The sequence below is a fragment of the Rhinopithecus roxellana genome, chromosome 17, assembly GCF_007565055.1.
Source record: "Rhinopithecus roxellana isolate Shanxi Qingling chromosome 17, ASM756505v1, whole genome shotgun sequence".
NCBI classification, from domain to species: Eukaryota; Metazoa; Chordata; class Mammalia; order Primates; family Cercopithecidae; genus Rhinopithecus; species Rhinopithecus roxellana.
In genome coordinates this window covers 99,268,168-99,295,018 of record NC_044565.1, presented here as the reverse complement: position 1 = coordinate 99,295,018, position 26,851 = coordinate 99,268,168, and the positions used below count along the sequence as shown (strand labels likewise).

Sequence of the window (26,851 nt, the reverse complement as noted above, 5' to 3'; positions counted from 1 at the left end):
AGTGAGAATCAAATATATTAATCTTAATTTGTTTGAAACATTTCATTACTTTGAATAATTCATATATTTCTCAATACTTTACCTTTGGTGCTTTGACCTATAAAAGATCCTATGTGATTTTTCTAGTAAGTCTATATTATTGAAGGAGATTCAGAAACCATTTGTTAAAAGACGACTGGAGTGCTTAAACCTGTTCATAGCATCATAAAGTAGACCTTTAGACTTGTAAGCTTAGAGTGCATTATGTTATACAGCTCTAAAGATTGAAGCCCAGAGAGATTAAGTAAGTTACCCAGGGCCATGTATCTGTGTAGTTTGTAGTGGATGGGGTCAGTTGAATCACATTTCTGCAAAATGAGATCTTATATTTCTATACTGAGAAATTGAAATTTGAGCTATTATATAATATTAGATAATTGAGATATTTAATAAATGAAAATAATCTTTTTGCCTATAAATTTTCCAAATGCCTATAGGATTTTTTTTCTGAAGCTATTCTTCATACTGAATTAGTCCCTTATAAATATTAAGGTTATCAGTGACAGTTATAAAAAGTTTTTAAGCTGGGCGTGTTGGCTCACACCTGTAATCCCAGCACTTTGGGAGGCTGAGGTGGGTGGATCACCTGAGGTCAGGAGTTCAAGACCAGCCTGGCCACCATGGTGAAACCCCATCTCTACTAAAAATACAAAAATTAGCTGGGCGTAGTGGTGTGCATCTGTAGTCCCAGCTACTTGGGACGCTGAGGCAGGAGAATTGCTTGAGAACCCAGGAGGTGGAGGTTGTGGTGAGCCAAGATCCCACCACTGCGCTCCAGCTTGGGGTACAGAGTGAGACTCTGTCTCATAAAAAAAAAAAAAGTTTCTATATCCTCATTTTGATAATTACATCCTTGGAATTTGTTAACCCCAAATACTGTATACATTTAAAATAAGCTGTCCTCAGTAGGCTTGTTTTTTAAAAATTGGGTATATAACACAAACATTTTTGTCATACAGTCTTGATTTTCAAGTCTTTTTTGTTTGTTTGTTTTTATACTGGGACCCCTATGGAGAAGCAGGTGTTCAGGGAAGCTGACCTGTTCGTCCTAGGTTCTAATGCAGTATTCCCTCCCTATTTCTTCTGATGCCTGGTTATTAATTGTGTCACCCCTCTTCTAGTTCCTCGATTTAGAATGGGATAGGGACTTGGGGGTATCATCTGGGACTATTAGAGGGGAGCATCTGTGTTTGGCTTTTAAGCCAGATTTCCAAAAAAATGTTTCCAAAACTTGAGTACAGGAGTTTGAGGCTGCAGTGAGCCATTATCAGGTTTATAATTTAGGTTTATAATTTAGGTGGGTCCATTTAGAAATGTGTTGATGTTTGTTACTTTCCAGTGATTTAATTCACAATACTTTCCCTCCTATTTAGTTCTCACAGTACCTTCATGAAAATGCGTCCTATGTCCGCCCTCTTGAGGAAGGAATGCTTCATTTATTTGAAAGTATCACTGAGGATACTGTGACTGTCTTGGTAATTTTCTTCCTTGTTTTACTTCTGGGAACTGGGAGCTCCTTTTTGTCCAGTAGCACTTTTAACCTTGAAATTATTTTTCTTTTCCAGGAGACAACTGTGAAATTGAAAACTTTTTCAGAACACTTAACCTCCTACCTATGTTTTCTTAGGAAGATTCTTCCCTATCAGTTAAAAAGGTAGTTAACCCCAGAGGCCAGGGAACTTGGGAAATTGTGGGTGTAACCTGATCTGGGCTGGCGTTAATAAAATAGTAAAATGTGCCTCTTGTCATCTGCCTGACTTTTCTGCTCCACAGTTAATTTGCACTTCCATGAAAAAGGAAAGCATGGTTGAGCAGCATAAACTTAAATTTAAGAAAGTTGAATTTTAGTCTGTCAGTTGTGGATTTTCAGTTGTTCTCTGCTGTGGTTATCATTATTATCCTTTTGCAGTTAACATCTAGATGGGCGTTAATAATAGTTTCCTTCTACTTTAGGATCTATAAACTTTAGGTTTCTTTGAAATGGTGTATTTTCTTATTTTTGTTATTAGTGACTTGTTATAAACTAAAAATCTTGTCTACTCTAGCCCTTATAGGATATGTCATTTAGTAACCTTTGATATTTTACCTTAAGTATTTCTAGAAAGGCAGAAAAAATAATGCATATTATTGGAAATTGGATAATATTGCTTGTAAGTTTTGATACTTTTGGTTTAAAACTACCAAGACACCTATTTCATTTAAATCTTTCCATTCTAAGATTTAGCCCTTTTTTTTAAAACAAACAAACAAAAAAGATCAGGTACCAGTAGCTCATGCCTGTAATCCCAGCACTTTGGGAAGCTGAGGTGGGTGGATCACCTGAGGTCAGGAGTTCGAGACCAGCCTGGCCAACTTGTGGAAACCCATCTCTTCTACAAATACAAAAATTAGCCGGGCACTGTGATGCATCCCTATAGTCCCAGCCACTTGGGAGGCTGAGGCAGGAGAATTGCTTGAACCTGGGAGGTGGAGGTTGCAGTGAGCCAAGATCGCGCGAGTGCACTCCAGCCTAGGCAACAGAGGGAGACTCCATCTCAAAAAAAAAAAAAAAAAAAAAAAAAAAAAATTCAAAGAACAATACAACTGGAACATAAGTAATATTTTATAATAAAATAAAATTTAGAAAATAAGTAGGTTGGCCAGGTACAGTGGCTCATGCCTGTAGTCCCAGCACTTTGGGAGGCCAAGGAGGGTGGATCACCTGAGGTCAGGAGTTTCAGATCAGCCTTGCCAACATGGTGAAACCCTGTTTCTACTAAAAATATAAAAATTAGCTGGGCGTGGTGGCACACACCTATAGTCCCAGCTACTTGGGAAGCTGAGGCAGGAGAATCACTTGAACCTGGGAGGCAGAGGTTGCAGTGAGCCAGAATCACATCACTGCATTCCAGCCTGGGCAACAGACTGAGACTGCGTCTCAAAAAAAAAAAAAAAAAAAAGTTAATTACTTACAGATACTGAAAATAGGCCAGCATGGTGGCACATGCCTGTAATCCCAATACCTTGTGAGGTCGAGGTGGGAAGATCACTTGAGGCCAGGAATTTGAAAACAGCCTGGGCAGCATAGGGAGACCTGTCTCTACTGAAAATAAAAAGAAAACTAACTGGAGGTAGTGGCGTGTGCCTACAGTCCTAGCTACTTAGGAGGCTAAGATGGAAGAATCACTTGAGCCCAGGAGTTCGAGGCTGCAGTGAGCTGTTACTCCAGCCTGGGTGATAGAGTCCCTGTCTCTTTAAAAAAAAAAAAAAAAAAAAAATATATATATATATATATGTAATTATATCATAGCTCCTTGTAAAACTAAAATAGTAAGCTTAGCGTCTCAAACATAAAATTTTGTTAAAAAAAATTAATATATATTAAGAGACATCTCTCCTAATTCTAACCTTACAAGGTATTTCAGTAACCAAATTCTATGATTTGTGCATGTGATAGGATATTGGGAAATACTGGGAATCAGATAATTATGGCTTAAACTAATCATTATGAGCTAATAGTTTTATTTTAGATCCTTACATGTTATAGTTCAGTATAAAGATTTTTTGAAAATCGACTCTAGAAGTTTAATATTAAAGTTGAATGTAACTTTGATTTGGCTTATGTTTAAAAAGAATCTGTTCAAGAACCATTGCACAAGTATTTACTATTTGAAAGAGTTATGAATTTTATCTTGCTTCATTTTTTCCACGATTGTATTTTTTAAAACACTGGATGAATTCTTTCTTAAGCTAAGATTTCTACTTTTGGAATGTTCTGTCCCATATGCTTTCAGCCCTGCTTCATGAGTTACTAATATTTTTTGGCAGTTTTCGGGGCATTGATTTAAATACCACTGTAATTGACAAGAGGACCTCTTGTTTAGCAGTAAATGGGCTTAGAATGGAATGAAGCTGTCTGCTGTAAATAAAGTAGAAGAGAAGTTGCAAGGGAGAGGAAATGAATATGATTATGATTCCTATGCTGCCTTTTCTGGCTTTGTCTAAAAACCTTTTTTTTTTTTTTGCTTGATTACCTCCACATTTTAAAATGAATAGCTAAGATACTACATTTTTAAAAAACCTTATAATTAAGTTTTCCCAAGTAACTATTTAAAATCAAAAATGGTAAAATGCATTTTATGAATGTTAAGCATTTATTTTTAAGTTTGAGCCTCTAGATTGTAAATCTGTTTGGCTTTTGAAAAACTGTATATACTGGAAAAGATTTTCTAGATACTCTTGCTAGTATAAGTGTTAATAATACCAGTTCCTGTTTAATTCGTTTTCTTTAGGAATTTAGTCTGTGAAAATTTTTTCCTGTAAATATTTTAATGATTTTTAACATTTAGAATATTTAAAAATGTGGACGGGCACGGTGATTCACACCTGTAATCCCAGCACTTTGGGAAGCTGAGGCGGGCGGATCATCCGAGGTCAGGAGTTCGAGACCAACCTGGCCAACACAGTGAAACCCCATCTTAACTGAAAGTACAAAAATTAGCCAGACATGGTGGTGGGCTCCTGTAATCCCAGCAGCTCAGGAGGCTGAGGCATGAGAATGGCTTGAACCTGGGAGGCGGAGGTTACAGTGAACCGAGATTGTGCCCCTGTACTCCAGCCTGGCAACAGAGCGAGACTCCGTCTCAAAAAAAAAAAAAAAGAAAAAGAAAATTAAAAATATTCTAATGTTTTGTGCTGCTCTCAGGATGGAAAGATAATGGACATGTGCCTTTTTATCTGTTACTCCATTTAATTCTCTCTTATTCCATTGGTATTTGCAGCAAACAGTGTATGTATCATGATGTAAAAAAATGGAGCCATACAAATGAGATCAAATTCCTTTTTCTGCAGTTTCTCTCTTTAGATATAGTTATTTGAGAATTTAGTTGGCTGCTAATAGCTAATTGAAAATTGTTTGGGATGCTCACTTCTTGAAAATCTGCCTATTCCTAGTTTAGAAGAAGAATGTGAATCCTCTCTTTGCACATCTGCGTTAAGAGCCAGGAATCTAGAGCTGTCCCAGGACATGAAAAAAATGACAGCTGTGTTTGAGAAGCTGCAGACTTACATAGCTCTTCTTGCCTTGCCAAGTAAGTATGTTTGTTGCTTAGGGGTCAACTTCAAGGACTTAAGAGTACAAGAAGCTGGAAAAGGGAGATGGTTTAGCTAAGTAGAGTGAGAGGAGCATAGGATCTGGTGTCAGGAAAACTTGAATTCAAATACATTTTATGACCTTAGGCAAAACTCTTGAGCTCTCTGGACTTCTGGTTTTCCATTTATATGATGGAGTTAAATGTTGTGATTATTGAGTTAAATTAAGAATGTACGGCGGGGCCAGGTGACTCACACCTGTTATCCCAACACGTTGGGAGGCTAAGGTGGGAGGATTGCTTGAGGTCAGGAGTTCAAGAGCAGCCTGGGCAACACAGGGAGACCCCCATCTCTACAAAAAATTTAAAAATTATCCAGGTGAGGTGTGGTAGCACTTCCCTGTAGTCCCAGCTACTCTGGAGGCTGAGGTGGGAGGATCACTTGAGCTAAGGAGGTCAAGGCTACAGTGAGCTATGATCACACCACTGCACTGCAGCCTGGGCAACAAAGTAACACTGTTTCTGAAATAAATAAGTAATAAAAAGAAAGTGTGTAAAATGTCAGACATTGAACATGCATTAAATATTAATTGCCTTCCCTTCCTTCCTCTTTTTTGTGTGGAAAGGAAAAAATGATAAGAATTTTTAGCAGCTTTCCAACAAGTAGCATAGGGGAGCTTTAGTAGTAAAAATGCCATTTGTTCCCGTTTGGCCTAACTTGAAAAAAAAGTATTTTCAGGGCTGGTCGCGGTGGCTCACACCTGTAATCCCAGCACTTTGGGAGGCTGAGGTGGGCAGATCACCTGAGGTTAGAAGTTCGAGACCAGCCTGACCAACATGGAGAAACCTTGTCTCTACTAAAAATACAAAATTAGCCGGGTGTGGTGGTGCATGCCTATAATCCCAGCTACTCGGGAGGCTGAGGCAGGAGAATCGCTTGAACCCGGGAGGCAGAGGTTGCAGTGAGGTGAGGTTGTGCCATTGCACTCCAGCCTGGGCAGCAATAGCGAAACTCCGTCTCAAAAAAAAAAAAAAAAAAAAAAAGTATTTTCAGGTAACTGAATGGAGCTCAGTTTAAATGACATTTTTAAGAATGCCATAATTTTTCTGGTACTATGATTTTTGGTTTAACAGCATTATTGTGATGTAATTTACATACCATACAATGTGTTAATTTAAAGTTTACAATTCAGTGGTTTTTAGTATATTCACAGGAATGTGCGTTGTCACTACAGTAAATTTTGGAACATTTTTATCAGCCAAAGAAGAAATGCTGTGTATTTTAGCTATCGCCCTCCTATTCCCCTGTTCCACCTCTCCCTAGCCCGAAAGCCCTAGTAATTTACATTCTGTCTATATATTTGCAAATTCTACCCATTTCATATAAATGGAATAATATAGTATGTAGTCTTTTCTGACTTCTTTCACTTAGCATCATGCTTTTTAAGATTCATAGAAGTTGTAGCATGTATCAGTACTCAATTCCTTTTTATTGCAGAATAATATTACATTTTATGGATGTATCACATTTTACTTACCCATTTGTCATGTAGTGGACATTTGGGTTGTTTCTACCTTTTGGCTATTACAAATAATGATGCTATTGACATTCATGTACAAGTTTCTTTGTGGACATCTCTTTTCATTTCTTTGGGGTGTATAACTAGGAATGGAATTCCTGGGTCATGTGACAACTCTGCTGAACTGTTTGAGGAGCTGCTGGAGTGTTTTCCAAAGTACTGTACCATTTTACATTCCTACCAGCAGTGTTTGAGGGTTCTAATTTCTCCACATCCTCTTCAGTGCTTGCTATTACTTGGTTTTTTGATTTTAGCTATTCTGGTGGGTATTAACTGGTATCTCGTTGTGGTTTTCACTTGCATTTCCCTGATTGCGAGTGATGTTGACTATGTTTTAATGTACTTATTGGCCATTTGTATATCTTCTTTGGAGAAATGTTTATTGAGATCTTTTCTCCATTTTTCAGTTAGGTTGGCTGTTTATTATTGAGTTGTAAGAGTTCTTTATGTATTATACATACAAGTCCCTTACTGGATATTTGATTTACAATATTTTCTTCCATTTTATAGGTTGTCTTTTAACTTTCTTGATAGTGTCCTTTGAGGAACAAAAGTGTTCAATTTTGATGAAGTCCAATTCTCCATTTTTGTTGTTGTTGTTGTTGCTGATGCTTTTGATGTCATATCTAAGAATCCACTGTCAAATCTGAGGTTATGAAGACTTACCCTACGTTTTCTTCTAAGAGTTTTATAGTTTTAACTCTTACACTTCAGTTTATGATTAATTTTGAGTTATTTATTTGTTTGTTTATTTATTTTTAGACAGAGTCTCACTGTGTCACCCAAGCTGGAGTGCAGTGACACACTCTCAGCTCACTGCAAACTCCGCCTCCCAGATTCAAGCGGTTCTCCTGCTTCAGCCTCCTGAGTAGCTGGGACTATGGGTACGCACCACTGCACCTGGCTAATTTTTGCATTTTTAGTAGAGATGGGGGTCTCACCATGTTGGCCAGGCTGGTCTCGAACTCCTAGCCTCAGGTGATCTGCCTGCCTCAGCCTCCCAAAGTGCTGGGATTACAGGCGTGAGCCACCACAGCAAGCCTCATGTTGAGTTAATTTTTGTATATGATGCCTGTGGCTATGCAGTTGTCCCAGCACCATTTGTTGAAAAACCTGTTCTTTCCTTATTGAATGGTCTGGGTACCCTTGTGGAGAATCAGTTGACTGTAGATCTATAGATTTATTTCTGGATTCTCAGGTCTATTTCATTGATCTGTCCTACACCAGTACCATAATATCTTGATTATTGTTGCTTTATACCAAATTTTGAGATCAGGAAGTGTGAGCCCTCCTACTTTGTTCTTTTTTTCCAAGATTGTTTTGGTTATTTGAGGTCCCTTGCAATCCCGTATGAATTTTAGAATCAGCTTGTGTCGATTTCTACAAAGAAGTCAGTTGGGATTCTGATAGGGATTTGCATTGAACTTGTAGATCATTTTGGAGAGGGTTGTGAGTTGAATTGTGTCCCCCAAAATAATATGTGAAGTTCTAACTATCAGTACCCGTATGTGTGATCTCCTGTGGAAATAGGATCTCTGCAGATGTCATCAAATTAAGATGAGGTCATACTGGATTAAAGAGAGTCCTAAATCCAATGAATGGGATCCTTATAAGGAGAGAGAGATTTGGAGACAGAGACACAAAGAATTTGGGATTTGGAGACAGAGACACGAGGGGGAAGGCCATATGAAGACAGATGCAGGGATTGGAATTATGCTACCACAGCCAAGTAACACCGAGGGCCCACAGAAGCTGGAAGAGGCAAGAAAGAATTCTCCCTTAGCGCCTTTGGGGAGAGTGTGACCCTTGCCAACACCTTGATTTTGGACTTCTGGCCTCTAGAACTGTGAGAGAACAAATTTCTGTTGTTTTAAGCCAACTTGTTTGTGGTACTTCATTAGAGCAGCCCTAGGAAATTAATACAGGGAGTATTGTCATCTAAGCTTAGTCATCTGATTCATGAACATGGTATGTTTTCCCATTTATGTAGCTCTTTAATTTCTTTAAACACATCTTCTAGTTTTTAGCATATAAGTTTTGTGCCATGATGTTGCTTCTCAGAGGATTCAGCCTTGGGCATGCACACAGTCACCCTGGGATGACGATGGTGGCAGGGCTCTCCTTCACTGTCTCCTTCCTTGATCACACCCACGTTTAAGCTCCGCTGATTGCTGATTGATTGCTCTCATTTTCAATATGCTGTGGGGCATCAATTGTCTATTCAGGGAATCAATTCAGTTTGGGGTCTTTTATAGGTATACTTATAGACCTAGCGTACACCTAGCAGGGATAGTTTTTTGAGATCAGTGTTTGAGCTTCATTCTGACCCCAGGAGGGCTCTTGTTAGCTATTTCTGTTTCTGGTTCTCTCTGGTAAACCAGCCAGCCCACAGTTTAACTTATATCTCTAATAAATCTACCAATTTCTTCTTCATTGCTTTCACAACAGCTATAATTTTTTAGAGTACACCCTTAGGCTTGAACTTCTCCACACCCTATTACAAATTAAGTCAGTTCCTTAAGAAGAGATTCAGAGCTCTTGTTCTAAGGCTTGCTTATCTCCTGGGCTAAATCTCTGGGGGCTGGGGACAGTGGTCATACTTTTCTCTAAGTGGCACCCCCTTGTTAGAAACTGAGCACTTAGTGGAGGGGGTAGGCAGCAGCCCCCGGTCTCCTTGGTCTGCCTCTTTCATGGTGGAACTCCTGTTGATGAGCTGGGGCAAGGGTGATCAGGGCCCCACTTTTCTTGTCAGCACCATGCCCAAGGTAGAGACTCCATCCTAGGAGTAGGGGCGGGGTGAAAGAAGGGGAACATTCCCCGCCTCTGTCCACACTTGCTCAGAATTTAGCTTCAGTAACAGGTAGCTGGGAGCAAGAGGAGAAATCTAGACCTCTCTAGGAGTTGGGAGAGAGGAAGTCCTGTATTCTTGGCTATACCTATTGGGAATGGAGTTTCTTTCTCCCTGAGCTGTGGGAGGGAGGTAGTGATTCTTGGTTTAAATACCATAGACTCTCACTGTTATTACTGAGTTGTTACAGATTTTCTTGAGTAAATCATGTGCTGTGTTGCCCTTAGAACCGTTTCTAGAGACTTTGATTGTCCTTTTTGCAAATTTTACCAGTTTTGCAGAGGGCAAGCAGGTCCACAGAGCTCCTTATGCTGACATGGCAGAAGCAGAACTCTGTGATATTTGGGTAAGAGTGTTTCAGCGATGTTCAACAAATAATGTGTAGGGAATGAAAAATGTCTTATGTAATAACAAGGTAAAAATTCATAAAGACTTTCGTTTTACAAAGAATCATGACAGACTTAATCCTGCCTAACAACTGAATTTTGTTTCTCAACCATTAAATATTTGTGGACGTAGGAGATGCAAATCATTTAGATGTGTTTATGTGTATCACCATTATGTCTGAATGTATCTGCCAAGATTTTAAGAGCCATTATTTCTAGCATATTACAAGCAGTCTTCATTCTCTGTCTTAAAAGTAGAGGGGTACAGTGGGCAGTCCATTTTTCAGGAAAATGCTTAGATTTGTGATTTTGATTTCCTAGGTACAGAGCCAGATGGACTCCTTCGGACAAACTACAGTTCTGTGTTAACAAATGTTGGTGCTGCTCTGCATGGATTTCATGACATTATGAAAGGTAGGCTTTGAAAAAGAACGTAAGCTTAAAACCTTTGCCCAACTTCCTTCGATCTGCCTGAATAAGATTTAAACAAACACTGCCAGGGGTAATAGACCCCAGATAAAGGCTTAGTAGCATTTGGCTTATGTTGAGTGCACAGCTCACTGCCTTCTGCTTTTCCCTTCTGCTTTATTTCTGGAGGTAAACGAAGTGCTGAAGAGAAATCCTTGTGTACAGTACTTTAGCCAGAAATACATTACACTGACTTTAGGCAGGTGTGTGAATTGTACGAAACCAGACATGCTATTCAGAGGCCTTTTGCAAAATACATTGCACTTCTTAGAGCCCAAGCACAAAGGAATTGAGGAAACCAAGGCTTCAAGTCCCCAGAAGGAATACACTAACTTTCCACCATCTTGTGCATTTTAATGTTTTAAGTGCCTTTTAAAGTCCTGTCTTATGGGGCATAGCCATAAGAAATGAAAGTCTGGTTTTACATTTTGGTCAGTTTTCAATTGCTTCTGTGCTCCTAAAAATGTAGTCTGCTGAAAGGCCGAGGGGAACCTTTTAAAGCATTTCATGTGCTTCTTAGTGTGTGATTCTGAGTCCTGACTAATCTACAACTTTGCAATTGCTTGTAGGTTTTTTTCCCGTTCTTTTCCTTTTAGAGACTGTTGGGGTAGGGAAAGCAGGGGAAGGAGAAGAGGGACAGAAGCAATCATTAAGGACTATTGGAAATAGTCCAGATGCCTAGATGATTCATTGTGTTTAGTTAACAATTAGTGACCAATTACTAATTGCACAGAATTTAAAAGTTATTTTTAAAAACCTAAAGCTGTGTTTCATAACATGGAAAAGAGGGATATATTGGGGGACCTGATCTATGGCACTGGGATTCATTCTTAGTCTCAGCAGTATTACCAAGCACCAGTTTACCATTCACACTCGAGTATGGGCCTTTCTATGGCTTGTATTCAATTATAAGGAATTTTATAATTTTTTTGAGATTGAGTTTCACTTTATTGCCCAGGCTGGAGTGCAGTGGTGTGATCTCCGTTCACTGCAGCCTTTGCCTCCTGGGTTCAAGTGATTCTTCTGCCTCAGCCTCCTGCGTAGCTGAGATTATGGATGCACACCACCATGCCCGGCTAAGTTTTGTATTTTTGGTAGAGATGGGCCTGGCTGGTCTTGAACTCTTGACCTCAGGTGACCCACCTGCCTTGGCCTCCCAAAGTGCTGGGGCTACAGGCGTGAGCCACTGTGCCTGACCCCAATTATAAGGAACTTTGAATGTCACTATACTTACAGAATTAGCCTTGGTTTCAGAAATCACAAGTTGGATAGGCAATATGGGTGGTAGTTAATGATATTCAACTCCAGTCCTACAGAATTTAGTTTGGTCTATAGAAAAATCCAAGAGATGTTGCTTTTTTCCTGTGCGGCTTTTGGTTTGAGGAGCTAAGACTCAGTTGTAGTCCTCTCTTCCAGAATTTTACTTAGCCTAGAACCAGGCCATTGAAACCTCAAGTACCTCTGTAGCTACAAGTTTTTTAGTTTTGTTTTAAAATGTTTCCTCTGCTGGCTGAGTGCAATAGCTGATGCTTATAATCCCAGCATTTTGGGAGGCCGAGTGGGAAGATTGCTTGAGCCCAAGAATTTGAGACTAGCCTGGGCAACATAGGGAGACCCTGTCTCTACAAAATGAAACAATAAAGTGAAAAAAAAAATAAATTTTCCTATGCTAATACAGGTTGAACATTCTTAATATGATAATCTGAAATCCAAAATGCCTCAAAATCTGAAACTTTTCAAGTGCCATCATGACACCACAAGTGGAAAATTCCACACTTGCCCTCATATGACATGATAAAGTTGTAGTCAAAACTTAGTTTCATGCACAAAATTATTAAAAATATCGTACAAAATTACCTTCAGGCTATATGTATAAGGTATATATGAAACATAAATGAATTTCTTATTTAAACTTGGATCCCATCCCCAAGATACCTTCTTATGTATACGCAAATATTCCAAAATCTGAAGAAATCTGAAGTCCAAAACACTGCTGGTCCTAAGCTTTTTGGATAAGGGATTCTTAATTTATTGGATGATAGCTTGGTCTCAGTGTAAACAGAGGGATTTATAAAAATATGTATCCGACATGGAATTAAAACAGAAGTGACTTAATTATTTAACAAGTGGCATTTTGTTTTGTAAAAGAGGAGTATATGTAGTCACTTCCAAATGTTGAAGGAGCTGAGAAACCAAAGAATGAGGCAGACAAATCCACTTTGTTGGTATAGGGTGATTTATTGGGGTAGTTTATAGACAGAAGAATGGTGTTGGGGCAGTCATAAGACAGGAAGGTCTTTGTACTGCAACCTCCCAGGCACAGGGCTTATATCTTGAGGGAAAAGTACATGTGCTCTGGAAGGAATGTGTAAGTGGGTATAGCATCACAGCCTATGATTTTTTGTAACAGTATCAAGGGTTGTTTTGGAGGAAACTTATAGTGAATACATGTTTTTATATAAAGAGTAATATATCAACTAGACATTTTGGAGGTATTCCCAGACTCGGGGTTAGCCAGAAGTTATATAGCAGATTAGCATTTAAAAGAAAGACAGTTTTTTTTTTGTTTTGTTTTGTTTTTTATGATTTCGACTTTATTCTAAAGTGACTATAGTATAGTCTGTAGTTGTAGTTATGAAAATATATAGACCAATGTTTCCCAAAGTTTAGTATATATACACATCATCAGATGACTTTTTTTTTCCCCTAACTTTTGTCTTAAGTTCAGGGGTAAATGTGCAGGATGTGCAGGTTTGTTACATAGTTAAATGTGTGCCATAGTGATTAGCTGCACAGATCATCCTACCCCCTAGACAGTAAGCCCAACATCCATTTGTCATTCTTCCTGATGCTCTCCCTCCTCCCATCCCCCACCCTCCATCAGGCTCCTATCTGTCTTGTTCCCTGGCATGTGTCCATGTCTTCTCATCATTCGGCTTCCTTTGACAAGTGAGAACATGCAGTATTTGATTTTCTGTTTCTGCATTAGTTTGCTGAGGATAATGGCCTCTAGCTCCATCCGTGTACCTGCAAAGGACATAATCTCATTTCTTTTTATGGCTGCATAGTATTCCGTGGTGTATATGTATTACATTTGCTATAAAATAAAGATACTTTTTTTTTGAGATGGGTCTTGCTCTGTCACCCAGGCTGGAGTGCAGTGCTGTGATCTTGGCTCACTGCAATCTTTGCCTGCTAGGTTCAAGCGATTCTCCTGCCTCAGCCTCCTGAGTAGCTGGGACTACGGGTGTGCGTCACCATGCCGACTCATTTTTTTGTATTTTTAATAGAGACAGGATTTCGCCATGTTGGCCAGGCTGGTTTCAAACTCCTGACCTCAAGTGATCCGTCTGCCTCGGTCTCTCAAAGTTTTGGGATTATAGGCGTGAGCCACTGTACCTGGCCCAATGTCAAAATCCGAAAATTCACAGGAAACCATAAAAGGGGCCTGAATAGCCAAAGCAAACAGCTCAAACGATAAAGCTGCAGGCATCACATTAACTGACTTGTACTGCTTTATAAAGTCATTTAGCAAAGTAGTGCACGTAGTATTTTATCCTTCTCTACCCTCTTTCTTGTAATGTACAATGAGAAACAGAACAGAGTACACATTGTTCCAACCCAAAGTGCTGGGATTATGGGCGTGAGGTACCGCACTGGCCAAGAGTGTCTTTATTTTAAATGCTAATCAACCATGTAACTTCTGACTAACCCTGAGTCTGGGAATGCCTCCAAAATGTCAATTTAATATATTACTCTTTCTTATTTTTTATTTTTAAAATTTCTTTTTTTTTTTTTTATAGAGGTGGGGTCCTTCTGTGTTTTCCAGGCTGGTCTCAAACTCCTGGACTCAAGTGATCCTTCTGCTTCAGTCTCCCAAAGTGCTGGGATTACAGGCATGAACTACTGTGCCCAGCCTAATATATTACTCTTTATATAGGAATACCTATTCACTGTAAGATTCCTTCAACACAAACTTTGATGCTATTACAAATCATAGGCTGTGATTCCTGTAGCCACCCACACATTCCTTCCAGAACACGCATACTTTTTCCCCAAGATATAAGCCCTGCATTTGGGGGTTTGCCATGCAGCGATCTGTTTTGCAACCACCAAAGACCATGCTTCTGTCTGTAAGTTCCTCCTAGTAAATCTTCCTATACCAATAAACTGGATTTGCCTGCCTCCTTCTTTGATTTCTCGGCTCCTTCAGCATTTGGGGGTTGTGCTGCAAATACAGCCCTTTCAAGGAACATATTCTAAGTGATAATTGTTTGATCTTTAGTCTCAGAGGTCTAAAGTTGGTAGACTCATGGGAAACATAAAAGGAAAAATAAATCTATGGTCTAAGCCACATGATTCTTTTGTACATTTTGGAGTTAAAATTTAATGTCAAGAAACACGCTAAATAATTAAAAATAAACTTTTTTTTTTTTTTTTTTTTTTAAGACAGAGTCTTGCTCTGTTGCCTAGGCTGGACTATAGTGGCATGATCTTGGCTCACTGCAACCTCCTACTCCTGGGTTCAAGCAATTTTTGTGCCTCTGGCACCCGAGTAGCTGGGATTATAGGCACATGCCACTACACCCAGCAATTTTTGCATTTTTAGTAGAGATGGGGTTTTGCCATGTTGGCCAGGCTGGTCTTGAACTCCTGACCTCCAGTGATCTGCCCACCTCGGTCTCCCAAAGTGCTGGATTACAGGCGTGAGCCACTGCATCCTGCCAAGAGTAAACCTTTTGATTGCGAGAATGACTATAATCAAACTACAATAGCATTATTCTTAGTATTGTCCTTTTTTCGTGAGTACCTCAATTACCATCAACCAAGATTGCTTACCAGCCAAACTGTATTATTATAACATTGTATACTTCCAGTAAAATATTGAGTAAAACTGATGTGTAGAAAGAAATGTTTGTTAGGGATGAGCAAGTTCTGTATGCAAAAAGCATTCAGTACTTATAGACTGTTGGTGGGATGTCAATTAGTTCAACCCCTATGGAAAGCAGTATGGAGATTTCTCTCATTTTTAGAGTTCTAAAAATAGAATTACCATTCGACCCAGCAATCCCACTACTGGGTATTAACAATCCCACTATTATGTTCACCATTTGGCTGATGGGCTCAATAGAAGTCCAAACCCCAGTATTACACAATATGCCCGCATAACAAACCTGCACATATACTCCCTGCCTCTAAAATAAAATATAGAAAACATAACAAAAAATATTCAGCATCCTAATTGAATTTTTATATACTTGGACATCTTATGACTATATTGAGGATAATTTCTTTTCAAAAATATATTGAATGTAATAGTAATGTGCCAATTGGTTGGTTCCTTTTCTGTGACAGCTGTACCATAGTAATATAATATGTTAACAATAGGAAAAACTGGCTAACAGGTGTAATGAAACTCTAAAACTATCCTAAGTCAAAGGCGTATTTATACAAGTGTATATAAATATAGGAATATATTAATTATTTTTAAATTCCCTAGTTTTAAAACGTTAGTGAAAATAATCTCATTCATGGACCATAGTAATCTTGAGTTAAAATATCATGATCATTTCAGGTTAAATCTCAAATACTATTTCTTTGCAAATAGTCTTATTTCCTCCATTAATTATCTATAGTCTAAAATCAACTAAATTTCTTGATTCTGAATGAATGATATTCTCTGTGTACAAAATGGCTATAAAAATTTTCATGTTTTGTGATTTACGTATATAAATATATATAATTGTATATATTAGCTAATATATACAATTGTATATACAATTAATATATTATTAACTCATATATGCAATTATATATAATTAATATATATGTGTATATATGTATGCCTCTTCTATGCTTTCCTAACTACAGGCCTTTATTGTAATATCCTTGGACTGGAGATGGTTGCACAGGAAGCCAGGCACTGGAGTATCCAATCCGTATTTGGCTGTGCAGATATTTCTCATTGCTAGTTAGGGTGTGCACTAGAAAACTAGCTACGGTCCAGTAAGGATTGTGAGACATTGTGGTTGTGTTGGTTATTCCTTTCCAGCCTCTTGGGTTGTTTATATAAGTACAAGATCTTTTCTCCTTGATGCCTGTTATACTATTAAAACTGGTTTTTAACTGGTAAATACTGGTCAGGATCATTTACCCAATGTTAGAATTAATACTCCGATGAGGAAATCTTGGTAGCTGTAGTAAAGACAACCAAGGTGGTGTTCAGAGATCCTTACTTCTCTCTGTTCTTTCCATGTAGATTTGTGACCTAATTGATATTCAGTGCATTCCTGACACTTGAGACCATTCTTTGTCAAATTTACTTTATAAATTTAGAAGAATAGATGTGAGAAATGAATGGGGTGGTTATCTGTATGTGACTTACATATAGACAATAATGAATTTTCATTTAATTGGTTTTATAGATATTTCCAAACATTATAGTCAAAAAGCTACAATAGAGCATGAACTTCCAACAGCAACACAGAAGCTGATAACAACTAATGACTGTATCCTGTCATCAGTAGTGGCGTTAACAAATGGAGCAGGAAAGGTAATTCTTTTCTGGCTTATATTGATGTTAAAACTCTTAAATATGTGCTTTTTTCCTGAATGACATAGGAAAATGGATCTGTAAAAGGATTTTGGAATATAAGGGTTTAAGGTAAAATAAAGCTGTCTCCCTTTCCTCTGCTTCCTACCCAGTATTCACTCTGACATATTATTTTAAGAAAGGGATCTCTCGCTATGTTGCCAGGCTTGACTCAAACTGCTGGACTCAGGGGAGTCTCCTGGGTGGCGGGGACTATAGGCACATGCACTGCATGCTGCTTCCCTACCTAATGTTTAAAGCAATATGACAATGACTGTTGAGCATTTGTCTTGAGTGTATAGATCACTCCCTGTTTATGTTTTAATGCAGTATTGGATGATTAGAAGATTCTAGGTAGTCTCAATATAGATCCTTGTACATATGAAGGGTCTGCCATATACAACACCGGGAACATACAAAAAAAGAAAACAAACCCACCACAATATACGTTCCATTAATATTTTGTTTTTTTCCTCCTAGTGTTTTTGTATTTTTTTTTTTTTGGTAACACTTGTGATAATACTACCTCTGTGGTTTTGTATCTTAACAAGTACTTTAAAGTGACTTCAACGTGTGTCTTTTCGTTGAACCTTTAGTAGTAGGTCATGATCGTCTGGATCATTAAATACTTAATTTTCACTGTAAACTGACTAAAGTGCAGTTTCTTTAAGAATCCTTTGATAAGCCAGGTGCAGTGGCTAACACCTATAATTCCAGCACTTTGAGAATCTGAGGCGGGAGTATTGCTTGAGCCCAGGAGTTCAAGACCAGCCTGGGCAACATGTCAAGACCTCATCCCTACAAAATTAAAAAATTAGCCAAGCATGGTGATGTGCGTCTGTGGTCCCCGCTACTTGATTGACCCAGGAGGTTGAGGCTGCAGTGAGTCGTGTTTGAGCCACCACAGTCTAGCCTAGGTGACAGAGCAAGACCCTATCTCCAAAAAAAGAGAATGTTTTGGTCATGGATATTCCTGTTTCAGCAGAAGTTATATTCTCAGAGTGTGCGTTCATGTGGCTGTCATCAACAACTTTAATGATTAAGATTTCTCTGAGAATGTCCTACATGTATAAAATCAAAAGGACTGTGTTCAGAACTATCTTAGCCCATTTATTTCAGCAGACTGAGCGTGATTTCCAAAGGAAATGCTTATCTCTGTGTCTGTCTTTATATACTATTCTGCTTCTGACAGGTTGACCATAATAGGAACAAATATTCTTCAAGTGATTTACAAGTCAGAAATGATCATAAATCATGTTAGACATTCCAGTGTCATCTTTTTCAAAGTTGAACTGGTCTTGTGACCACTTGCTATAGTGTGGGGTCGTGATTAAAACGTGTTATCTTTAGATTCTGTCAGCTTACAGATCTATGTGGACAGGATTCCTGAGCCAGAGGAACATCCCCATGGCCTTCTTTTTCACCTCCTTCATCCACGGCATGCCAGATGCTTTCGGAGGATAATCCTAACTTTGATTCAGTTGAGAAAAATTCTACAAAGAGAGAATGTTGGTATTTTATGAATCTTTGTATTTGCCAACTGTTTTTTTTTTTTTTTTGAGACGGAGTCTCTCTCTGTTGCCCAGGCTGGAGTGCAGTGGCGCCATCTCAGCTCACTGCAAGCTCCACCTCCAGGGTTCACACCATTCTCACGCCTCAGCCTTCCGAGTAGCTGGGACTAAAGGCTCCCACCACCGCGCCCGGCTAATTTTGTTTTTGTATTTTTAGTAGAGGCGGGGTTTCACTGTGTTAGCCAGGATGGTCTCGATCTCCTGAGAACTCTGAAATAATTAAATACTTGTATATTTCATAGTTTATTTTAGCGTTACTTTGCCTGAAACCATAAAATGTCATCTCAAGGAAAGGTATCTGATCTTTACTCTGGAATTTTAATAAATGGTTTTCAACTAAAATGTTTGAACTAATGTTAGTTGGTGTCAGCTTAATACTAAATACTTAGCTGATATGATTTGATTAACCTAATTTTACAGTTCGTAATTTCTTTAAGAGCCCAGTAGAAGAGTGTAGTATATTCATATTAAAGAAAGTCTGGAAAATGTAGAAATATTAGAAAAAAGAAAATAAACCTCACAATATACTACCACGATCCAAATGCAAACACTGTGTGAATCCATGTCATTCACAAGGACTATATAGCTCAAGGTTTTTGGAATCCTTACTTTATTGAATACTACCTAACATAGAATTTCATTTGATATAGTAAAATATCAGTGAAAAATATAACCTTTCAGACCATTAGTAATTAATTTTTGACCAATTTTTGCCAAAGTAGAATACTCTGTTTTACAAATTACTTTTTAAAATTTACCAAACTACAGTATTCTTTAATTTATACAAGACTGTAACTTTTCTGGCTAAAGCATTTAGCCAGAATGGGAGGCTCAGGCAAGAGGATTACTTAAGTCCAGGAGGTTGAGGCTGCAGTGAGGCCTCCTGCCTCAGTCTCCCAAGTAGCTGGGACCACAGACGCACACCGCCATGCCTGGCTAATTTTTCAATTTTGAAGAGTTGAGGTCTTGCCATATTGCCTAGGCTGGTCTTGAACTCTGGGCTCAAACAATACCCCCACCTCAGCCTCAAAGTGTTGGGATTACAGGTGTGAGCCACTGCACCTGGTTTATCAAAGGATTCTTAAAGAAACTGCACTTTGGGCTGGGCGCAGTGGCTCACGCCTCTAACCCCAGCACTTTGGGAGGCCGAGGTGGGTGGATCACGAGGTCAGGAGATCGAGACCACGGTGAAACCCCATCTCTACTAAAAATACAAAAAAAATTAGCCGGATGCGGTGGCAGGCACCTGTAGTCCCAGCTACTCGGGAGGCTGAGGCCAGAGAATGGTGTGAACCCAGGAGGTGGAGCTTGCAGTGAGCCGAGATCGCGCCACTGTACTCCAGCCTGGGGCGACAGTTGAGACTCCATCTCAAAAAAAAAAAAAAAAAAAAGAAAGAAAGAAACTGCACTTTGGGCTGGGCATGGTGGCTCACCTGAGGTCTGGAGTTTGAGACCAGCCTGGCCAACATGGTGAAACCCCGTCTCTACTAAACACACAAAATTAGACCAGGTGCAGTGGCTCACACCTGTAACCCTAGCACTTTGGGAGCCCGAGGCGGGCAGATCATGAGGTCAGGAGTTCGAGACCAGCCTGACCAACATGGTGAAAACCTGTCTCTACTACAAATACAAAAATTAACTGGGTGTGGTGGTACATGCCTGTAATCCCAGCTACTGGGGCAGCTGAGCCAGGAGAATGGCTTGAACCCAGGAGGTGGAGGTTGCAGTGAGCATAGATTATGCCACCGCCCTCCAGCCTGGATGACAGAGCAAGACTCTGTCTCAAACAAACAGACAAAAATACAAAAATACCTGGGTCTGGTGGCAGGCATCTGTAATCCCAGCTACTCAGGTGGCTGAGGCGGGAGAATCAGTCAAACAAACCCAGGAGACGGAGGTGGCAGTGAGCCGAGATCATGCCACTGCACTCCAGCCTGGGCAACAGAGCGAGATGCCGACTTAAAAAAAGAAAAAGAAAAAAAAAAAGGAAACCACACTTTGGTCAGTTTGTAGTGAAAATTAAGTATTTAATGATCCAGATGATCATGATCTACTATTAAAGGTTCAATGGAAAGACACATGTTGAAGTCGCTTTAAAGTACTTGTTAAGATACAAAACCACAGAAGTAGTATTATCACAAGTATTACCAAACACTAGAGATTCAAAATCATGGCTCAGAAAGTTATAGCAATAGATCTTTGTGGCTGCTTACATAGAGTTAACAAATGTTAAATCTGTAAATGACAGTCTACTGAATTTTCAGTCTTTCTTTTCTGTATTTGTAATTTATAAATTGAGATTTATAGAATTTAAATGGAGGTTACATATTCAAGATACTATGCTATATCTTCTGTTAGAATATGAAACATTCGAAGTTAAAATACAAATGGAATCTAGAAATCCAAACATGGATATTTTAAGAACAGCGGCAGAAATCAATGAGGTAAAGAGCTCATGAAAGTCACCTACAGAATAAATGAGTATCAGTCTTGGTTTTCAGGAAGAATAGAAATTGTTAGAAAAGGACATGTCAGAAATTTGTTCTATTTATACTGGTGTCCTCTTTTTATTATAATCCATTGCCTAGGTATTCTCAAATAAATAAGTGTGGGCTTTGGGGCAGGTGTTGGAATTTCATTTCCATTTCCGTTCTCAACATCTTTAAACTTTGCTGCAAAAAGTATTAGATATATATTTTAGATATATTGTTGGAAAACAAAATCTATTTTCTTGTCACACTATGTTTAGATTGCATCCTTCTTCAGCAACAATTTGGACTACTTCATTGCTTCACTGAGCTATGGACCTAAGGCAGCAAGTGGATTCATTAGTCCTCTTTCAGCTGAATGCATGCTCCAGTATAAGAAAAAAGCTGCTGCCTATATGAAGTCTTTGAGAAAGGTTTGTTAGCTGCTGTTAATGTTTAAATCACAGGAAACATCAGGAATCATTCTATAGAATGGCAAGAGGTTTTCTGCAGTTTATATTGCTGACATTTTATATGATATTGGGGTGCAGGTTGTTGGTGGGTGTTGGGGGAGGACTGTGGGGAAGAGGAGGTGACAGGACCCAGACTTTACCTGATAAGCAGCATTGCCTATATTCATAGGCCATGTTGGACTCATGTCCCAAGTGCCTGATAGAGTGCCTGGAGTGAGGTAGCCAGGCAAACAGTAAATATTGAACTTCAGAAACTCTTAAACTTGTGGAAACAGAAAAAAGAGAAATAGGTGTGTGACTTTTTTTCTGAATAAGAATATGTAGTTGTTGCAAAAAAAAAAAAAAAAAAAGAAGATACTACAGTACATTAAGAAGAAAATTGTGGTCACCTGTAATCCTGCCACCCAACTGTAGCTACACTTGACTTTGTTAGAAAACAATATATTTATGTCCAAAAAATGTTAGTATATGTTGTGAGTGCATGTGCACACACATACTATAAAAAGCAGAATGTATTTCGGTGCATGGACTGTTTTAGAATTTTTTTTCTCTTAATGCATTGAGGATATATTTATATATATCTCAAACATTGTATCTATAAAATACATGACTCAAGGGACATCATTAAAAAAGAATGAAAGAAATAGGAATAATAAAATATAAAATATAATATAAATTACTATTATATTTTTTTATTTTTTAGCTGCTCCTTGCGGAGCAGGGCTAACTTACAGACAGTGCACCCAGAGCTGCCAGCTGTCATCATTATTTATAGTGTTTCCTTCTGTAAATGTATAATTTAATTAATTCATTGCTGGTAGATATTTAAGTTGTTGCCTGTTTTTCACTGTTACAGTGTAGTGCTACAGTGGATATTCTTGCACATGCAATTTGTGCATTTTACTTTTTTCTCTTCATTTCTTTAAACATTTTAACTATGCAGTGCATAAACACATTCTTATATTAAATTCGATCATTACAGGTAAATTATAATCCCTAATTCCAGTTCCTCTCTAGAGGTAACCATAGTTATCAGTTTGATGTGTAACCTTTCAGGCTCTTTGAGCATTTATAAGCATGCAATCTATAAACAATACACAGAATTTTTCTTCCTTCCTTCCTTCACTTTTCTTTTGTTCTTTTCTCCTTTTTTCTTTTCTTGTCTTTTTTTCTTACCAAATGCATGTTTCATTGTGCAATTTGCTTTTTTTCTTTAAAATAGTGATTTAGAGACTGTCTCTAGCATTACATGTGGTACTCACTATATTCCTTTTAGATATGGCATAGAATTCTATAATATGGATGTTCCATAGTTTGTTTAGGTTTCCCTTAATTGGTAGGCATTTAGGTTAATTCCACTTTTTTGCCATTACAATAATACTGCAATGGATAGCCTTGTAAATGGTTCCTTGGGCACATGGGTGGAATATGAGAAGTAGAATGTTGTAGGCCATGTGGCTTGTACATTTTAAGTTTTAATAGTAGTTGCCAGTTGTCCTTCAAAATGGGTACTCTGAAGGATACTTCCCACAGTATAAAAGCTACCTATCTCCCTATGTGAATTGCTGGTTCAAAGTCTGTGAATGTTTCAAATTTTGGCATGTTTTTCCAGACTATACTCCAGGGAGGTTACCTATTTATAGTTTGCCAGTAGTAGAAATATGAATTTAACCCATGCATTTAATATTTGTCCGTCTCAGAAGTTTCTTGCTGTTGTTTTGGTTTATATATCTTTGCTTGTTAATGAGATGGAACATCCTTTCATGGTTATCACTTGTGTTTATTGTATAAATTCTCTATTCAGGTCATTTACCTATTTTTAAATAAATGTTTCTAATTAGGATTGAAAGAGCTCTCTCTATATTAAGAATGTTAATTTTGTGTTTATGTGGGAAATATTTTTCTCTAGTTTGTTGTAGTAGTTTTTCAAAATAGAAGTTTTTATTTTTGTATCATCAAATAGGTCTTTTTCTTCATGGTGATCATTCTTAGCCAGGGTTACTTTCCAAGGTAGAAATAGTCACCTCTATTTTCTTCCAGCATTTTTGCAGTCTAAATTTTTACATTTGGACAGGCAGCCTGTAGTAGCTGGAAAAAAATGCATAAATAAATAATTTTTAGATTTGGATCTTTAATTCAACTAGAATTTATTCTGATACAAGATGTCAAAGAAGGATCTACATTACTTTTTTCAATAATTAGCTGGTTGTTTTTGTGTCATTTATTTAGTCCATCTTTTCTTCAGTCAGAAATGCAATATTTGCCACATAATACATTTTTATGTATGCTTTTGTTTGTTTCTGGATTTTCTATTCTGTTCTTCATCTGTCTATTTTGGTGCAAGTCCATATGGTTTTAGTTAGTGTAACTTATACTGATGCCCTGTGACTTATGATGGAATTACGTCCTGATAAGCCCATTGTATGTTGAAAATATTGCAGCTGGGTGCAGTGGCTCATGCCTGTAATCCCAACACTTTGGGACGCCAAGGTGGGAGGCTCACTTGAGCCCAGGAGTTCGAGATCAGCCTGGGTGACATAGGGAGACCTCGTCTCTACAAAAAAAAAAAAAAAGCCTGGCATGGTGGTGCATGCCTGTAGTCCCAGGTACATGCTTGGGAAGCTGAGCTGAGGCAGGAGGAGCCCTTGAATCTGGGAGGTCAAGGCTGCAGTGAGTCGTGATCACAGCACTGCACTCCAGCCCAGGGTGACAAAGTGAGACCTTGTCTGAAAAAAAAAAAAAAAAATGTCAAAAATGCATTTAATGTACCTAATCTACCAACCTAGCCTGCCTTAAATGTGCTCAAAACATTTACATTAGCCTACACTTGGGCAAGTCATCTAACATAAAGCCTATTTAATTAAATTAATTTATTGTTTTATTTTTGAATCAGAGTCTTGCTCTGTCACCCAGGCCGGAGTGCAATGGTGCAATCTTGGCTCACCACAACCTCTGCCCCCTGGATTCAAGTGATTCTCCTGCCTTAGCCTCCCACAGGCTTCTGCCACCACGCCTGGCTAATGTTTTTTGTATTTTTAGTAGAGACAGGTTCACCATGTTAGTCAGGCTGGTCTCAAACTCCTGACTTTAGGTAATCCACCCGCCTCGGCCTCCCAAAGTGCTGGGATTACAGGCATGAGCCACCGTGCCTGGCCTTATTTATTTATTTTTGAGATGGCGTCTCACTCACTCTGTCACCCAGGCTGGAGTGCAGTGATGCAACCTCTGCTCACTGCAACCTCTGCCTCCGGGGTTCAAAGGATGCTCCTGCCTCAGCCTCCTGAGTAGCTTGGATTACAGGTGTGTGCCACCATGCCTGGCTAATTTTTGTAGTTTTAGTAGCATCAGGGTTTCACCATTTTGGCCCAGCTGGTCTGAAACTCCTGACCTCAAGCCATCCATCACCTCGGTGTCCCAAAGTGCTAAGATTACAGGAGTGAGCCACCAATCCCGGCCAATTTTATAATAGTGTTGAATATCTCATATAACTTACCAAATACTGTACTGAAAGTGAAAAACAGAATGGTTGTATGTATGAGTTATTCAAAAGTGTGATTTCTACTAAATGCATTGATTTTGCACCATTGTAAAATCATCAGTCGAACCAAGGTAAGTCAGTGACAATTTATAATTGTTATAAATTATTTATTATTTTTCCCTTTTTTTTTTCTTTTTGAGATGGAGTCTCCCTCTGTTGCCCAGGCTGGCATGCAATCGTGCAATCTCTGCTCACTTGCAACCTCCGTCTCCCGGGTTCAAGTGATTCTCCTGCCTCAGCTTCCCTAGTAGCTGGGACTATAGGCGTGTGCCACCACACCTGGCTAATTTTTATATTTTTAGTAGAGACAGGGTTTCACCATATTGGCTAGGCTGGTCTTGAGTTCCTGACCTCGTGATCTACTCGCCTCGGCCTCCCAAAGTGCTGGGATTACAGGCGTGAGCCACCGTACCTGGCCTATTATTTTTCTTTTAAAAAATTATCTTTCTTTTCACATGTACTAAAGAAAATAGTCTACTTTGACATACATCTGAACTTATTGTCACACCTTGTTTAGCATTCTTTGTGTATGTTGGATGCAGGGGAGGGGTGATACAATATTTTTTCTTTAATTCTTATGATGCTTTTTTCATAGCCCCTCTTGGAGTCTGTGCCTTATGAGGAAGCACTGGCAAATCGCCGCATCCTTCTCAGCTCTACTGAAAGTCGAGAAGGCCTTGCACAGCAAGTATGGGACTGGGAAAATCATGGAAATTGTTAAAGAACAGAAATGTTAAATCCCCCAAAGAAAGTTTTTAAGATATGTAGAATGATTCAAAAGTCTGCATAAAAAAAATGTGAAATGAGTTGTTTAATACATACTACAAAGCAAATGGACATAATTTGTTGAAAAACATGTTGACACTCTAAGTCATCTTGATTCAATTGGTGTTATAATTGGAACTAAAGTACTATCAACACACTTTGGCCATGATGATTCTTTTTTTTAGGTAGTAGATTTCAATGTCTGAAATACTAAAGTACAAGAGGGGCAAGAGCTAGTGACTCTGAGTTATTTTCATTTCTTAAAGGAGCAGGAATGAAAAATTTGCAGTATTTAGTAGTCAGTTGAATTTGGGGAGTGGGTAGGAGTGGGAGGCACCATCTTTTTCAGAAAAAAAGGAAAAAAAAATATGTATATATTTGTCCATGGTTGCTGGCTCATAACTGCCATAGTCCTTGTTGCAGTAAATGGAATCTCTCTCTCTGATCTTCTCTTGCCCTCTTTTAACTTGCCTAAGGCAGGACTGTAATCTGACTATATGGCATTATACGGCATAAGACCCTCATTCTAGAGGAGGTCTTGCCCCATACCCTAGAGGAAGAAATGCTGCTGCACAGAGAAGAATCTGAACAGACAGGGCTTATTGGGTTTTGTGGGGGTTTTTTTGAGATGGAGTCTCGCTGTGTCTCCCAGGCTGGAGTGCAGTGTCGTGATCTCAGCTCGCTGCAACCTCCGCCATCTTGGGTTCAAGCAATTGTCCTGCCTCAGCCTCCAGAGTAGCTGGGATTACAGGTGCATACGACCATGCCTGGCTAATTTTTGTATTTTAAGTATAGACAGGGTTTCGCCACATTGGCCAGGCTGGTCTTGAACTCCTGAACTCAGGTGATCCCCCTGCCTTGGCCTCCCAAAGTGCTGGGATTACAGTCATGAGCCACTGTGCCCAGCGGGGCTTGTTGGATTTAGATCCAGTCACATTGCTTCGTGGTTGTCAATTATGCCTATCCAGTGCAGTCTCCATAAAAAGCCCAGGAGGGCAGGGTTTGGGAGCTTCTGAATAGCTGAACACATAGAGACTCTTGGAGGGTGGCATGC

The 26,851-nt window shown here is 38.8% G+C and overlaps 1 protein-coding gene across 2 annotated transcripts in view; it reads left to right on the top strand.

Annotated features, from left to right (window-relative positions):
- Nucleotides 1-26,851, top strand: part of PPP1R21 (protein phosphatase 1 regulatory subunit 21) — a 79,875-nt gene that overhangs the window by 36,984 nt on the left and 16,040 nt on the right. For both annotated transcript variants that reach the window (XM_030921490.1, XM_030921491.1), the window contains exons 10-16: nt 1,413-1,514; nt 1,605-1,693; nt 4,972-5,108; nt 10,244-10,336; nt 16,816-16,943; nt 21,303-21,455; nt 25,628-25,720. In XM_030921490.1, coding sequence (XP_030777350.1) covers nt 1,413-1,514; nt 1,605-1,693; nt 4,972-5,108; nt 10,244-10,336; nt 16,816-16,943; nt 21,303-21,455; nt 25,628-25,720 — 795 coding nt within the window. The remainder of the gene's footprint in view (nt 1-1,412; nt 1,515-1,604; nt 1,694-4,971; nt 5,109-10,243; nt 10,337-16,815; nt 16,944-21,302; nt 21,456-25,627; nt 25,721-26,851) is intronic.